Consider the following 15,143-nt stretch of genomic DNA (forward strand, 5'->3'; position numbering starts at 1 on the left):
ATCACTGTGGCCTCTCCTTTGTGTCATTTCTTATTCCCATTCTGAGATTTTAGGGTCTGTCCTTCAAAAGGTTGCTTAGTTGTCTACGGTACATGATCTTTATCTCTAGTCACTATTACAAACTCATTAGTGATACCTCTCCTAAATAGCAAAACAGCAGTTTAAGTGCGGAAACCATACTATCAATCAATCGACGAGCATTTATTTAAGCACCTACTATGTGTGGGGTACTATTCTATAGAAAAACAAGAATATTTCAATTCTCCTACTCATTTGTGTTAGTTTTATTATATTGAAGCGACAGAACTAAGCAAAAATTCCTTGAATTTATTTGTAATAGCCAAGTCACAACAATATCAAAGACAGCAATACCAAAAACAAACAAACCAACCCCTCCTGCTATATTATATGTCACTTGTTAACTGTGATAAAATTCTAGTTGTAGCTATTTGTTTGGTTTATTTCATCATAACATTTATGTATGTGCTAGGCACTGTATAAGTGCTTTAAAAATATTATCTCATTTGATCCTGAAAACAATCCTGTGACATAAATGCTATTATTATCCCCATCTTACAGTTGGAGAAACTGAGACAGACAGAGGTTAAGTGACTTGCCCAGGGTCCCATTGTTAGTGTCTGAGGCTGGATTTGAACTCAACTCTTCATGAATCCAGGCCCAGAGTTCTATCCACTGCATTACCTGGCTGCCAAGACAAACCAATGTGAGTTTAAAAAAAGGTAAAAGACACAGGTGGTTTTCATAGTCTCCCCTTGTTTTTTCTCTCTAACAAAAAAGGCATTAGGGGTTTTGAAACCAGAAGCTGGAGGAAGAGCCCAAAGGGACGGAGGAAGAAAGAACTGTATTGCTCTGGGTCATGTGAGAACGTTAACCAGGAGATCCTGAGAAGGAGAGGCTAGTACCAACCCAGGATGCTGAGCTTGAAGCTGCCCAAATTGTTCAGCATAGACCAGGTGCCTCAGGTAAGTGAGCTTTGTGAGACTGGGGGGAGCCGGGTGGGGGCCCTGCACTGGATTTGGTGAGGGAGGGCCCAGGGCACAATTGTGCAGCTAGTGAAGTCTGTCTGTGGCACTTTTCCCCACTGTCTCCTCTTCTGCTCTCTGTTTTTGATGGCTCCCTCCCATCTTTTGCCCTTCAGTCACCCATGGGCTTCATATTTTCTTTGGGTCTTCCTGTCTTCCAAACCTGTCCTCAGTCTTCCTCCACACTGGGGTGCAAATGACTGACAAACGCTCTAAGTAGGACTTCCCCAGCTGCTGGGGGTATTTAAGATGTAACAGGGCTGAGTGTAGAAAGGCTAAGGAGGTGACATTTCGATGGACGAATTTGGGCATCAGCCTAGGGATAAGGAAGGATTTCTTTGAATGACAAAATTTTCTTTTACCACCCCTGAAGAGAGGGATTGTTTATGGGTATGGTGTCACCATATTTTCCTAATTGCTCTCTAGGTCTGAGTCAGAGTGGGGAGCCTTAGACCTTGAGGTCACATGTGGCCCTCTAGGTCTTCAAGTGTGGCCCTTTGACTGAAGGGCTACGCTTGAGGACCTAGAGGGCCACATGTGGCCTCGAGGTCACAGGCTCCCCACTCCTGCTCTGAGTTGAGAAAATGAGAGGATTGGCCTAAATGATCTCTGAGGTCCTTTCTAGAGCAAAAGCCTGTGAGCCTATGTTCCTTAGATGCTCCTTGGATGAAGTGTGATCACCAGGGCTATCTTACATCAAGGATCATAAAACAGACATTTGGCTGCTTATAGGATCATAGATTTAGAGCTTGAGGGGACCTCAGAACATATCTAGTGCAACCCCCTCATTTTACAGGCCTAGGGAAGTTCATGACTTGCCCAAGGTGACAGAGGTAGTTAGTATCAGGGGCAGGATTTGTATCCAGGTCTGTTGATTTCACAGCTGGCACTGTTTCTACTGTACCACAGTGCCTCTTCTGCTTAGGATTATGGATTGTAATTATCCTTTTAAAGGTTTATAGGGATTTAATGGACTTCTTGTCTTGAAAACACCTACATGAAAGATTCTTGAATGGTTTCTGGTTTTGAGACATTTTCATCTGCTTGGTTGCCCACGTAATGGTTAGAGGAAGCCAATTTACACAAAAGCTTTCTGTAAGTCCATGTGCCTACCCTCAATGACAAAGAAAAAGCTGCTTCATTTCATTCCTGTGTTTGTGTCCGTTTCTGCTGGGTCTCAATAAGGAAGTGTTGTGGCTATTTCATGGCGGGCAATGTGTTGTTAACTTTAGTGCTGAGGATATTATAAAGGAATCTAAGCAGAATTTTCACTAAGGTGATTGCCAACGATTTATGACTTTTCTCTAGAAAAAAAATGAGTTTCTAAATGAACTCTCTACCAAGATGGGAGATTAGATGAGGCAAACTGCCAAATTTTCTCCCTAAAAGCCAGTCAAGCTATTTGATTCCAGGTAAGATGATATTGAAAATACTCCTAAAAAATGCAGAGGAATTTGGTTTTAGAATTTTGTGTATGTAGGAAGCACTAAAGGCAATGGGCCAATAACAAAATGAGTCAGAACTCCTACGAAAGCCACAATTACCTGTTGTTGTCCTAACTGTAAACTTATGTACACTTCTGATGTGGTTTTTTTTTTTTGGCAAACTAGAGGCCTTGAGATACTACGAACAGGAAATTCCATTCCTGAATTTTCCAACTTACACTGTGGGGCTACACGTTGAAGATGCAAATGTCTTCTCTGGCTGACTGCAGACAATAAAATCAGATGGAAATAGTGTTATGGTGTTGCAATATCTGTATCCATTGGAGCCAGAGTTCAAATATCATAACACTGTGCTTAGATCTAGGTGCCATATTTGAATAAGGACATTGACAAGCTGGAACATGTCCCAAAGAGGGTAACCACCATTCTGAGAGCACTTGAAAAGGAGTTGTCATGGGATCAGTTGCATAGTAGCTGTCGCCTAGTATTTGAAGGGTATGGAGATGTTGTCTCTCTCCCTCTGTGTCAGAGATTGCTGCTCTGAGTACAGTGCTAGGAGATGGTTATGTTTCTTCCCCTTCCCTTTTGAGGTCTCCCAGAAACAACCTAGCTGGCCTAACAGCTATGGAAAAAGACAGAAGAAGGAGACAAACAGAAGGAAAGCAGGCGTGCCTCCCTGGATTCCAGGACTTAGCGGGAGGTGCTTATTGGAGTAGGTGGCATACCATTAGGCTGCTGGGAGAGACTGTACCTGATCTACAGGAGAAAACAGACTGATTTGAATGGTCCAAGGAAGAGTGATACTGCCACAGCCACCTGAAGAATGCCTTTGTGTGGGAACTTTGGCCCTGAGGCCCTGGTATAAAGCAGTTTTCAATAGACTGGAGGCTCTCAGTGTCTGATGAAGCTTCAGACTAATCCCTAAAATAGTCCAGTTGCTTAAAAGATTGTACCCAGAGAGGAAGTATCTAGCACTATCTGCTGGAAGAGTACTGAGTAGCAGGAAACAAAGCAGAGAACTGCAAGGAGAATAAGTGATGAGGAGGGATCCATGACTTCTGCTGGGATGGAAGGATAGTTGCAATAGAATGGTGAGCACAGGCAACAGGAGAATTGCTGTGGAAAAGACAAAAGCATGTGTCATTCAGACAGCAGTTAAAAGTGCCCTTCAGCAAGCACTGTCTAGATGACATCAGCTTTTGTCTTTTCACTGTTCATTTGTTCATAACCCATAAGGCGTTAAATGAGTTATAAGTGTAGCCAAATTAGGAAGATGTCTTTCTATGTGTAACAGGAACATCATAAACTTCACTTTCACCCCCTCAGCCTGCTGTTTGATTTGTGTCCTTATTTAATCTTATCTTGATAAGCTGAAGAGCCCTGGGAACATCAGCTTTTTCCGGACCTAGCAGCCTGGAGCCCTCATCCAGGGGAGCCACCCCGTGGAGAAGGGGCCACCCATTACAGCTGACCACCAACTGCTGGCCAACTGCCATGAATGGGGCAGCTAAGTTGGTCTATGTGAGGCAGCAACATGTGCCAAGTGGCTCAAACCAGTGATCAGCTCCTCTCAGATCCTGGTGGAGGCATCCCAGAGCCCTGAGCCCCAGAGTCCTGGGGCACCAGCACACCTCAGACCACTGGCTCTCCTTCCAGACCAGTCCCCTGAAGCCACCATTCAGGGGTTACTCCCTCATGGAGCTGCTGTTATGACTCCTGCCTCCTTAGCAGCCACAGGTACTAAAGAGCCAAGAAAAAAAATTCTTATCACCAAAGTCCATTGCACCACCAAATAGTTCAATGGATATGGTTTTATGAATGGAAATGATAATGCATCACCATCTACCATGCTGCTACACCCTAAGGGCCATGCAGCCAAACTCTCCTAAATGTATTATCTTCCCCGGGAGAATGCCAGCTCCTTGAGGGCACAGATTGCCCTGCATTTGTAATTGTATCCCCAGCAGTTGGCATGGTACTTTGCATATAGTAAGCACTCAATAAATGCTTTTTCATTCTTTTTCCCATTCGTTTATTCATACATAATCTGTTTTGTTGTGAAGGAAACTGGCACTTCTTAGAAACAGAGAATGCTCAGGTTGCTTTTAAGAGCAAATAAACAGATTGCTGACATTTGGAAAAGAAATGAAGTCATTTAGTAAGTTAACTGTGGATTTCACAATGTGAATTACAATATTACCAACCGTTCCCTACAACAACACTGTCTGGTCCCTCGGTGGCTCGTGCTTTCCCACCCCAAATTACAGGGTATATATTTTGTGTTTACCCATCTGTGCTCAACAGAATGTAAAGCACTGGAGGATAAAGGCTATTTCCATTTGGCTTTGTGTCCGCAGTACCCAGCACAGAACCTGGCATATAGCAGATATACAATATGTGCTTCTTGTTGAATCTCTTGCCAAGAGAATGGAAAGAAGTCTTTTGAGAGCAGGGATGAGTCTTTGTCTTTGTCTCTCTCTCTCTCTCTCTCTCTCTCTCTCTCTCTCTTTCTCTCATCTTGGTAACCCAAGTGCTGAGAGGATAGATGTAAAAGCACTTCAAGAACCATAAATTACTATGCAAATGTAAGGGACTATTAGTCTTGTCCTAAGGGAAAGTTAGGTTTATGAGTGCTGTAAATAGTCTCGTACCTATGGGTCCTTTCTCTCCTTGACCTTCTTGGGACATATGTCTAATAATATGCTGGGTCAGAGGGCATATACAGTTCACATGGCTTTTTAGCTGTAGTTCCAAATTGTTTTCCAGAATCCACAATCCACAAACAATGCATTAGTATGCCTAACCTCTCACATCCTCCAACAGTTGCAGTTTTCTGCTTTTGTCACCTTTGCTAATCTAATTTCAACCAGAAGTGAACCTTTTCAAGGGAGATGATGGTCACTGCACTGGTCAGACTATATTTGGAGTAGTGTGTTCAGGTCTGGATGTCGCATTAAAGAAACTTCTTTTTTTATTGTGAACATAGCAATCATTAACAAATATAAGCATTTTAAGATACAAAGAAAAACACAAAAAGGGATAATATAAGAAACTATGAACTGTTACACATAGCTTTGTTTTTTTAAAAAATATATAACATATGAAGTTTGACAAAGTTTGACCAAATTGCTCTGCGTCACCTCCTGCATTTTTTTCCTTCTGTGTATTTAAAAAATGTTTGATTGGTCCTTTTTTCCATGTCTATAACTACCTACTAAATGCGCTTTCTTTTCCCCCTCCCCAACTGCCCCAAGTAGAAGACTTGCAGCAGATAGGTATAGTCATACAAAATAAATCAACACATTTGACGCATCTGAGAATACATGTCTAATTCTTTACCTCTAGTCCATCACCTCTAAAAATTATATTTCATTATGTCTTTTTGTTGAGGTTTTGGGGTGCTGGGATCCCAAAATCACAACATGCAGATCCTGCCTGAAAGAATTGGACCCAAACTTTCTTTCAGCCAAAGACAAGGTTTATTAGAACATTAGTCATATTGGGCAGACTCTTGAGTCTGAACATTAATAAACTATTGGCTAGATTATAAGAATCTGAGCAGTGCCTAGATTTTAAGAATCTAAGCACCTTAATGGAGACAAGATGTACCTTATATACAGAAAGACTATGGGAGGGATCTAGGAGGGGCCAAGTAGTTTGGGGGTGACTGGAGGAGGGGTCTAAGGAGATCTGGATGGGAGTGGACAGTAAGCTGGGGTGAATAGAATTCCTGGGACCTGGACCACATGGCCGAGGGAGAATGGAGCCTAGCTAGGATTAAGGGTAGGAAATGGCCAGGGGCCATGGGGAGGTAAGACAATGGAGGGGAGATTGGGTGTAGCCACAGTGAAAGGCCAGTTGATGAGATTATAGCCTCAGGGGAACGCCAGAGATTTGGCCCTGTGGGAAAGTCCAGGGTTTTTCCTTTCTGGGGCCCAGATTCCAATCCCATCAGGTCAAAGCATACAGTTTAGTGACTTTGGGAGTATAATTCCAAATTGTATTCTATAGTGGCCAGACCAACCGTGGATTCTCCTACAACTCCTCCAATAATTGCTATTTTCCATTTTTGTCATCTTTGCTAATCTGATGGTAAGGTGTGAGCCACATTTTAAGAGGAAGATAAATGACTTGAAATGGATCCAAGGCGGTGAGATACCCAGAACCACATTGCATGATACTTGGTTGGTTGAATTGGAGAGGTTTAGCCTGGGATAGAAAAGATGTTTTGAGATATCTGTCATGTGACAGATCTGTCATCTGTCATTTTTTCTTTTGTGGCTCTGGAGGGGAGAACTAGGTTACACAAAGGCAGATTTTAGTTCTAGATAAAGAAAACCTTCTTAAAGATCTCTAAAGCTAGAAGAGGCTGGAAGCAAAAGTCAGTTCTCTGTCACTAAACTACTTGTTTTGAATGTGATAGAGGGGATTCGCATTTCAGGGATGTTGGACTAAATGATTTCTAAGGTCCTTCTAAATAAGGAGATTCTAAGATTCTTATTTTTCTCTAAAGTTCTTACATGGGAACATCAAAATAATTTCCAAACAGAAGGTTGAACTAAATAGACATTTCATTTGGCTCTAATTCTGCCAGGGCTTTAATTTGAGTTCTGATAAGATTTGAGTACTTCTAGATAAATTTTAGCTCTGCATGTCCACTCTATTGTTCCCTACCACCCTTGGAAAATGGAAAAGTGACTCAATTATATTGAGAGAGCTGATTTATTTTTTGAAGCAAGGGTTGAAGCTGAATTAATTGAAGATGGTGATTGGGATTGAGCCTATCCTGAAGAGGCTGTGGTCTCCATCATGATCATCATCAGCACTATTGCCATTATCCATCATCATCACCACCATCATCAAAAGGCCTTTGTGAAGTGCCCTGATATGTTTATTACTGAACTGGAATACTCACTACCTAGATAGAATCTCAAGTAGTCCCTGCCATCTGAGGCTTATATACCAAGACACATATACTCATGAAGACAAATAGGGTCATGAGGGTGACTGCATAACAGTATAAGGACAGGAACCTGGGATAGAAAGTCAAAGTGTTTGTGTTATGTACATGCAAAGGGTAACTTTGTTTTAGGTTATTTGCAAAGTGAGGGAATGTGAGGAAGTCTTCTGACTTGCCATTTCTCCAAGAAAGCTAGGAAGCTTTCTTGGAATGGGAAGGAAGGAAGGGAGGGAGGGAAGAAGGAGAAAAGAGTAGAGGAAAGACAAGAGGGAAGTGAGGAAAGAAAGTAAAAGGGAGGAAGGGAGGAAAGAGGGCAATGGCTTTGGGGGATCAAGGATTGGAAAGAGGACTTTATAGGCACAGATCACAGCTTGGAAGAAAGTTATTTCCTGGTTTCAGTACGTGCCCCAAGTCTTTAATGCATACTGTGATGTCAACAGTAAGTGAACAGAATGAAACATTCTTTTCCTCTCCTTGCAGGTGTTCCATGAACAGGGCATAATTTTTGGCTATCGTCATCCTCAGAGTTCAGCCACAGCCTGTGTCCTCAGCCTTTTCCAAATGACCAATGAAACCCTCAACATTTGGACACACTTGCTCCCGTCCTGGTATTTTCAGACTCACCCTCAGATCTTTGGAAGCAGAAATTAGTTTGAGATGATGGGGGTGGGGGAGGAGAGAAGAGGAAAAATCTTTTTTGTTTGTTTGCCAGTAGGGAGCAGTGTCAGCCAATGGCCTTAGGCAGTGGTTTATATAGGATTTGAATGCTAGACCATTGAGATACTCAATTCCTTTGAGTCTTGGTTGCTTTTTAGGCATAGAGTTCCCTCTTAAAATACAGATACCTTCTGGAGAACTGTTATGTATCAAATAGCTGACACTTCAGCAAGGATTATAACTACCCACTCCAAGCAAAGCCTTTATAGCACACAGGATAGAATACAGGATAAGTTGAATCAGAAAGTAGGAGAGTAAGTGCCAAAGACAAAGTCTGTGGAATTTACAGGGTTTTTTGCCCATGGTCAATTATAAAGGGTGGGGGGACAGAGGCAACAAATAGTGGTAGAACTAAGATTTAGAACTGAATAGGGGCCTAGGGAACCACCTACTCCAATCCCATCATTTTATAGGTGAGGAAACTGAGTCTCAGAGACATGTACTTACTGGTTAAGGTTATACAATTGACTAATTAGTTGCAGACTTGGGGCTAGGTGGAGAGATATTCTGATTCTTAGCCTGGGGCTCTTTCCTCCTGAGTGCTTGCAATTCAGGGAAGAGCAGAGATGGACAGATGAGAAAAGCACCTAAGAAACGCCTAGGAACTAGGAAAGAGGGCCATGAGATCTATATACAGAGGAGAAATGGTTACCAGAGACTTCCTATGAGCAGAACCAGAGGAGACACTGGCCTAATTGACTGGAGAGAGGTCTTTGGACCTAACGGCAAAAGGGATGAACAAAAAGAGAAACAACTTGATGTAATAGAAAAAGCACTGAACTTGGAATCAGAGGGCCTATCAATTATTGTTTATTTGCATGACCTTCGGAAAATTAGTCACTTTACCTTTCTGGGTTTTCTCAACTTGTAAAATACGTTCCCTTGATCCTGCTGAGTCTCAATTTCTACATCTAAAAATGGCAACAATAAAACTCTTGCTATCTACCTCATTGGAATGTTGCAAGAAAAGTGTTTTGTAAACTTTGAAATGTTATTTTTATGTGTTATTATATAGTGGAAAAAACACTGAACTTGGGCTTCTAAGACCTAGGTTCAAATCTTGGTTCTGCCATTTTATTTCTTGTTTAGGTGTTTGGGCAAGATATTTCAACTCTCTTCCCCCCCCCCCCCAGTTTTCTCATCTGTAAAATGGGGGATTGGACTAGATGATCCCTTAAGTCCCTCCTGACTCTAGATTTATGATCTTATGAGCTTGGTGACCCGCTAAGAAAAGTCTTGCTTCCTCCAGGGACACAAGAGCTGAGAGAACTCAGTTTAGGCCTGGGGATATGGAAATAGAGAAATGCTAATTAAAAAAAATAATAATCCCCATGTTGGTAGAATGGAAGGGGAGATGACAACAGGGAATGCTTGGAAGGCATTTTTAAATACTCTGAACCTGAACCAAGCTAACTGAGGCTTATGAGTTTACCCTCGTGAAATAAATCAGTAGTTCAGTTCAAAAAATGTTTATTAAGTCTATACCATGTGTAAGGCACTGGGCTAAATGCTCTGCTATACATAATGTATACCACAGGATTTGCTTTGTCAGGAAGCTCAGCCATACGTTTGTGCGAGTCTGCATGTGGACTGCAGGGAGCAGGATGAAGGCAAGGGTATTGCCAGAGAAGATGCAGAGGAGGGAAGGTTCATGAACCCAGGGACAAGAGTTTTAAAAAGATAATTTGCTTCCTTATTTACCTTAAGTGGAGATAGTCTAGCAAGAGCAAGAGACAAGTCAGGATGACGTTGGTTAACAGTGCAGGATGCCTGCCTGACTTATGGTAATTCACTTCCCCTTTTGGGCCTCATTTTTCTCATCTATAAATTGAAGGTATTGGATTAGGTAATCTTTCCCTTTCATAATAGGAGCTACATTAATAGTTAACATGTGCATGGAACTTTAAGGATTTGCATAGTACTTTAAATATATTGTCTCATTTTATCCACACAACCACCCTATGGGGTAGGTGCTTTTATTATACCCATTGTATAGATGAGGAAATGGAGGCTGACCTACCCAGGTTCATATAGCTAGTAAGGCAGGATCTGGATTCATAATCTTTCTGACTCCACATTCCACACTATCTACTATTCCACTTATCTGTGTTTTTAAAGGAGCTGTCTTTGAGTGAGGGCGTGGAATTGAGTCACAATGATCAATAAACTTATCAAAGGTGGGTGTAAACATGTGCCAGTTGTCTCCCCTCCCCCAACTGTGAGGACCCATAATTAAAATGAAGAAATGGCTTAATACAAACATAATGAATTTATATAAGGTAGCGTATTGGGCTAATTATCTAGCATATTACAAAGACATATATCTGATTTTACAAAAGAAGAGCAGAGATAGGGGAAATGATCCTGAGAGTCATCATGAACTATAAGCTAAATATGAATTAGGACTGCATTATTAAGGGGCAAAAAAGGATAATGAAGCAAAGAAGACTTCAGTGGGGAAAGGGAGGTTATGAAGGAATGTTCTCCTGGAAGAGGGATTTGCTTCATTCTGTTGAGCCCCAGAGGACAGAACTAGGAGCTATGAGTGGAAGTTGTTATAAGAGGAAAAAAATCCCAACATCCTAAAACTAAGAACTGTCCCAAAGAGGAATGGACTGTTCTGGGTAGTGGTGCTTCTCAGTGCTGGGATGCTGAGTGGCGAGCTCTTTTGGAGCTCATCAAGCAAAAGTTGGATAACCACTTACTTAGTACTGGGAATTATTTTTCAGGGATGATTTGAATTTAACAGCCATTCAGGTCTCTTCTAAATCTAAAATACTGTCTCTATGAAAGTCTCAAAGTATGGCATAAGGCAGGAACAGGCTTAAAAGTGCAAACAAAAACATTTAGGTTAGAAAACATGGTGGATTTCCTAGATGAAGATGTAAAACCCTAGAAAACATCATAACCAAAAGAGCCTGTTAAATGTGTCTCTTTCTCTAGAAATTTTAAAGAAAAGGGGAGACAACTTCTGAATGGTTTAAGGGGGTTCCTAGAAATAGAGGGTAGAAGAAGAATTCTTGAACTAGAAGAAATCTTAGGGATCATCCAATCTAAATTTCTCATTTCATAGATAAGGAAACAGGCTTAGAAGGGTTATGTTGGATGACATCTCTGAGCAATTTGCCATTCTTGGATCCTAGGATCCAGTGATTGTTGATTTAGAATTGGAAGGGATTTTGAGATTATACAGCCCAATCCTCCACCTGAGATTATCCAGTCTAATCCTCCACCTTCTACTGATGAGGAAAATGAGGACCAAATAGGTTCTGCAACGCCTTGCCCAAGGTCAAAGAGGTATCATATGGATAATGTATATATGAATCTCTTCATATTAACTTTGTATACCAGAGGTACTCTGATATACAAAACCTGCTTCTATTTCTATCTCCTCCCCTCCTTCTTTGCCAAGCACACTTTTCCATCCGGGGTGTGGTACTTTGATTAATCATCAGAGAAAAACACAAAAGGGGGGGAAAAAACCTGTGGAAAACACCTTTTGTCCTAAGCAAAGAAAACGGAATTGGAAAGGTTGCCTTGCATTATCTTGACTTAACATGGAGGAACACTACATGTGTTTCAGGTACTTCATGTGGAGGTTTATGGCCACACTGTGCATGGTTGATTTCTGGAATGACAGCTACTCCTGGCCTCTGCTTATCTACCTGACTACCAGCTTCATTTACCCTTTTGCCTCCAGCTGTGCCCATACCTTCAGCTCCATGTCCAAGAATGCCAGACACATATGTTACTTCCTGGATTATGGTGCAGTCAATCTCTTCAGCTTGGGTAAGTGTGGCCCTCTCCTCCATTCCTGGTTTCCTTCGTGTCCTGTGATGGATCAAGTTGTTCAACTTCTCTCAGCCTCAATCCCTTCTTCTGATGCTTGCCTTCCACCTGTGCCTTGTCAGAGATGCGAATAATAACATGTTACATTTGCATTAATGCTTTATTTATCCTTTGCAAAGTGTCTTTAAATCCATTGTACTTTACAAAGTGCTTTTTGGTACATTATTTTATCAGGTCCTTGCCACAAGACCTTGCCAGTTGATACATGAGGAGCCTTTTAGGTTCCCATAAAGGGGTGAAATGCCTGGTGTAAGAGTCACACATCTAAGGTGGTGGCAGAGTTCATACAGTTTAGAGCTGCCTTAGTTTTCTCATCTGTAAAATAGTTAATACCTGTAGCATCTCTCTCCAGAGTTGTGAGATTCCACTGAGGTAATGTATGTAAAGTGATTGGCAGACTTTAAAGTGCATATAAATGTCAGCTGTTTGATTTGCAAAGTATCACCATCTTTGCCATCAGTTATCATCATCATCATCATCATCATTGCCATTGTTGTCGACATCATTTTGCCTCTCCTAGAGCTACCAGGTCTAGAGTTCAGGCCTTTAGATTCTTTGTCCAATGTTGCCTTCACTATGCCATATTGCCTCCTTTATATTTCTTGCTTAATGGTGCAGCCTGGGATAACTACTGGTTATTACCCCCCTCATGTACTTGTGCTCGACTTTGCATTATGTTTATTTGTGTAATACCAAGCACATCTGATAATTGTCGCCCCTTCTAGAGAATGTGAGTTGCTTAAGGGCAAGGGCTCTGAGAAGAGCACTGGAGGGGGAGTCAGAAGACCTAGATTCAGGATTTCACATCCCTGATTCCAGCTTCCTCCTCTGTAAAATGGGGTTGTGCAGTAAATATTTTTGAGCTGCTGTTTTATGTCATTCGTGGCACATAGCAGGTGTTTGGTAAAAGATGTGATGAATAAACTCACATAGCCCTGAAAATCTACTGCTAACAGCCAGACGGGAGAAGAACCTCATATTCTTCCATAGGATAGGGACTTACAGGACAAAATTTCATGAATGCTTTAGAATGAGCACCGTGCGCGGAAGCGGGCAGTCTGTGGTCACTCCACAGCTTGCTGTAATGACAAGTTAGAAGATCTGGGTTTGAAATCCTGGTTTTGCTACTCACCACCATAAGGTCATCTTGGTCAAGTCACATGACCTCTCTGAGCCTCAATTTCCTTCTCTGTAAATGATAGGATTGGATCTCCAAAGGCCCTTCTAACTCTAACTTAACTTATTAGTTATGTCAGCCTTTCACAACCCCTCCGTTGACCCCACTGGCAAGTGAGGATGCCTAAGCTGCTCAAAGACAAGGGTCTGAAATAGATGCTCTCCTGAAGTCCCTTACTACCTGTGTGACCTTGGGTAAATCACTTACCTTCTCTGAGCCTTAGTGTCTTCAATTATAAAAAAAAAAGAGTTGGGCTAAATATCCACTAAATTCCCTTCTAGTTCTAAAGTTGTTATCCTTTTAGCTCTCTAGGACATAGGGTTTTAAGAAATTTAAAGTCCTTAAAAAATAACCTGGATCTTAGCCCACCTGGCTCAGAGTGGTCAAACTGTCCTACACAGCAGAAGTGTTAAACAGAATGCTGCCCTCAACAGTCCCAAGTGTGGCCTGAACCAGATTAAAATGTAATTGGAAATTATTTAACAAAATAAATTAGAATACAATAGAACATCGATGATGTATGTGGGTTTTTTTTTTAAATTGGTCCTTGTTTCTGTTTGAGTTTGATACCACTGCTATAAAGGATAGAACCTGAGCTAAAGCTTTTTAAAAAAATTTAAAAGCCTAAATCTAAGAAGGAAACCCGGCAAAATTACCTATTGTTTATGTTCCCAGGTTCCCATAAACAGGATGTGACATATCTGAATGTCAGAAAGAGACTGTTCTTAAATAAAGTAAATGAATACTAAAGTAAAAGTAAATAAAGTAAACATTAAATTAAATAATTACTTCAGGGGCAGCTAGATGGTGCAGTAGATAAAGCTCCAGCCCTGGAGTCAGGAGGACCTGAGTTGAAATCTGGCCTCAGATATTTAACACTTACTAGCTGTGTGACCCTGGGCAAGTCACTTAACCCCGATTGCCTCACCAAAAACAAAAACAAAAAAAAGAAAAGCTTCAGTAAAGGAGACTACACAAAGCTCTTTGCCAGCTGTTATGTGACAACCTCTGCACACCTTTTAAGGTACCTGCAGTAAAGCCTAACCTTCACACATTGGTGCAGTGTAAAGAGCGCTAGATTTGGTGTCAGTGAACCTGGGTTCAAATCCTGCTTTGCTGTTTACAACCTGCATGACCTTGGGCATATTTCACTCATGTCTCAGTTGCCTCAACAGTCAAATAAGGACCAGGAGTTATCAACCTTTTTTGTGTCATGGATCCCTTTGGCAGCCTGATGAATCCTATGAGAAACTCTTTTCATAATGATGCATCAAATAGAATATATAGGATTATGAAGGAACCAATTGTACTGAAATATAGTTATCAAAATATGTTTTAAAACAGGTTCATGATCAAATCCAGCCTCAGATACTTGACACTTACTAGCTGTGTGACCCCGGGCAAGTCACTTAACCCTGGTTGCCTCCCAAAAACAAAAACAACAACAATAACAACAACATCAAAAAAAACAGGTTCATGGACCCTAAGTTAAGAATCCTTGAACTAGCTGACTTTGAAGGTACCTTCTAGATTTTATCTATCATCCTATAATGTTGTCCTTCCATTAATCAGCAACTAGGTAATGCAGTGGCTAGAGGCTGGGCTTGGAATCCAGAAGACTCATCTTCTTGAGTTCAAATCTGATCTCAGACATTAGCTGGGTGACTCTGGACAAGTCATTTAACCCTGTTTGCCTCAGTTTCCTCATCTGTAAAATGAGCTGGAAGAGAAAATGGCAAACCACTCCAGCATCTTTGCCAAGAAAACCCCAAATGGGGTCACAAAGTCAGACAGGACTGAAATGTCTGAACAACAAAACAACAACAATAACTACTTCAGTTAGTCAGTCAATCAGCATGTATTGAGCACCAACTACATCTTAACACTGTAATGGGTGCTGTGGGGAATATGAAAGTGTAACACAGAGACCATCCTCTGAAAGCACCTACTAA

The 15,143-nt window shown here is 41.4% G+C and overlaps 1 protein-coding gene across 7 annotated transcripts in view; it reads left to right on the top strand.

Annotated features, from left to right (window-relative positions):
• KIF23 (kinesin family member 23) overlaps positions 1-15,143 on the top strand; it is a 136,660-nt gene that overhangs the window by 52,001 nt on the left and 69,516 nt on the right. For 5 of the 7 annotated variants that reach the window (XM_027851748.1, XM_027851754.1, XM_027851750.1 and 2 more), the window contains exons 2-4: positions 799-983; positions 7,929-8,056; positions 11,749-11,954. In XM_027851748.1, the coding sequence (XP_027707549.1) occupies positions 933-983; positions 7,929-8,056; positions 11,749-11,954 (385 nt within the window). In that variant the 5' untranslated portion in view covers positions 799-932. Of the gene's footprint in view, positions 1-798; positions 984-7,928; positions 8,057-10,283; positions 10,343-11,748; positions 11,955-15,143 lie in introns of those variants that run through there. The other 2 variants (XM_027851753.1, XM_027851751.1) reach the window with 2 other exon arrangements.

This window comes from Vombatus ursinus, unplaced genomic scaffold, assembly GCF_900497805.2.
Source record: "Vombatus ursinus unplaced genomic scaffold, bare-nosed wombat genome assembly UNPS02009205.1, whole genome shotgun sequence".
Classification (NCBI taxonomy): domain Eukaryota; kingdom Metazoa; phylum Chordata; class Mammalia; order Diprotodontia; family Vombatidae; genus Vombatus; species Vombatus ursinus.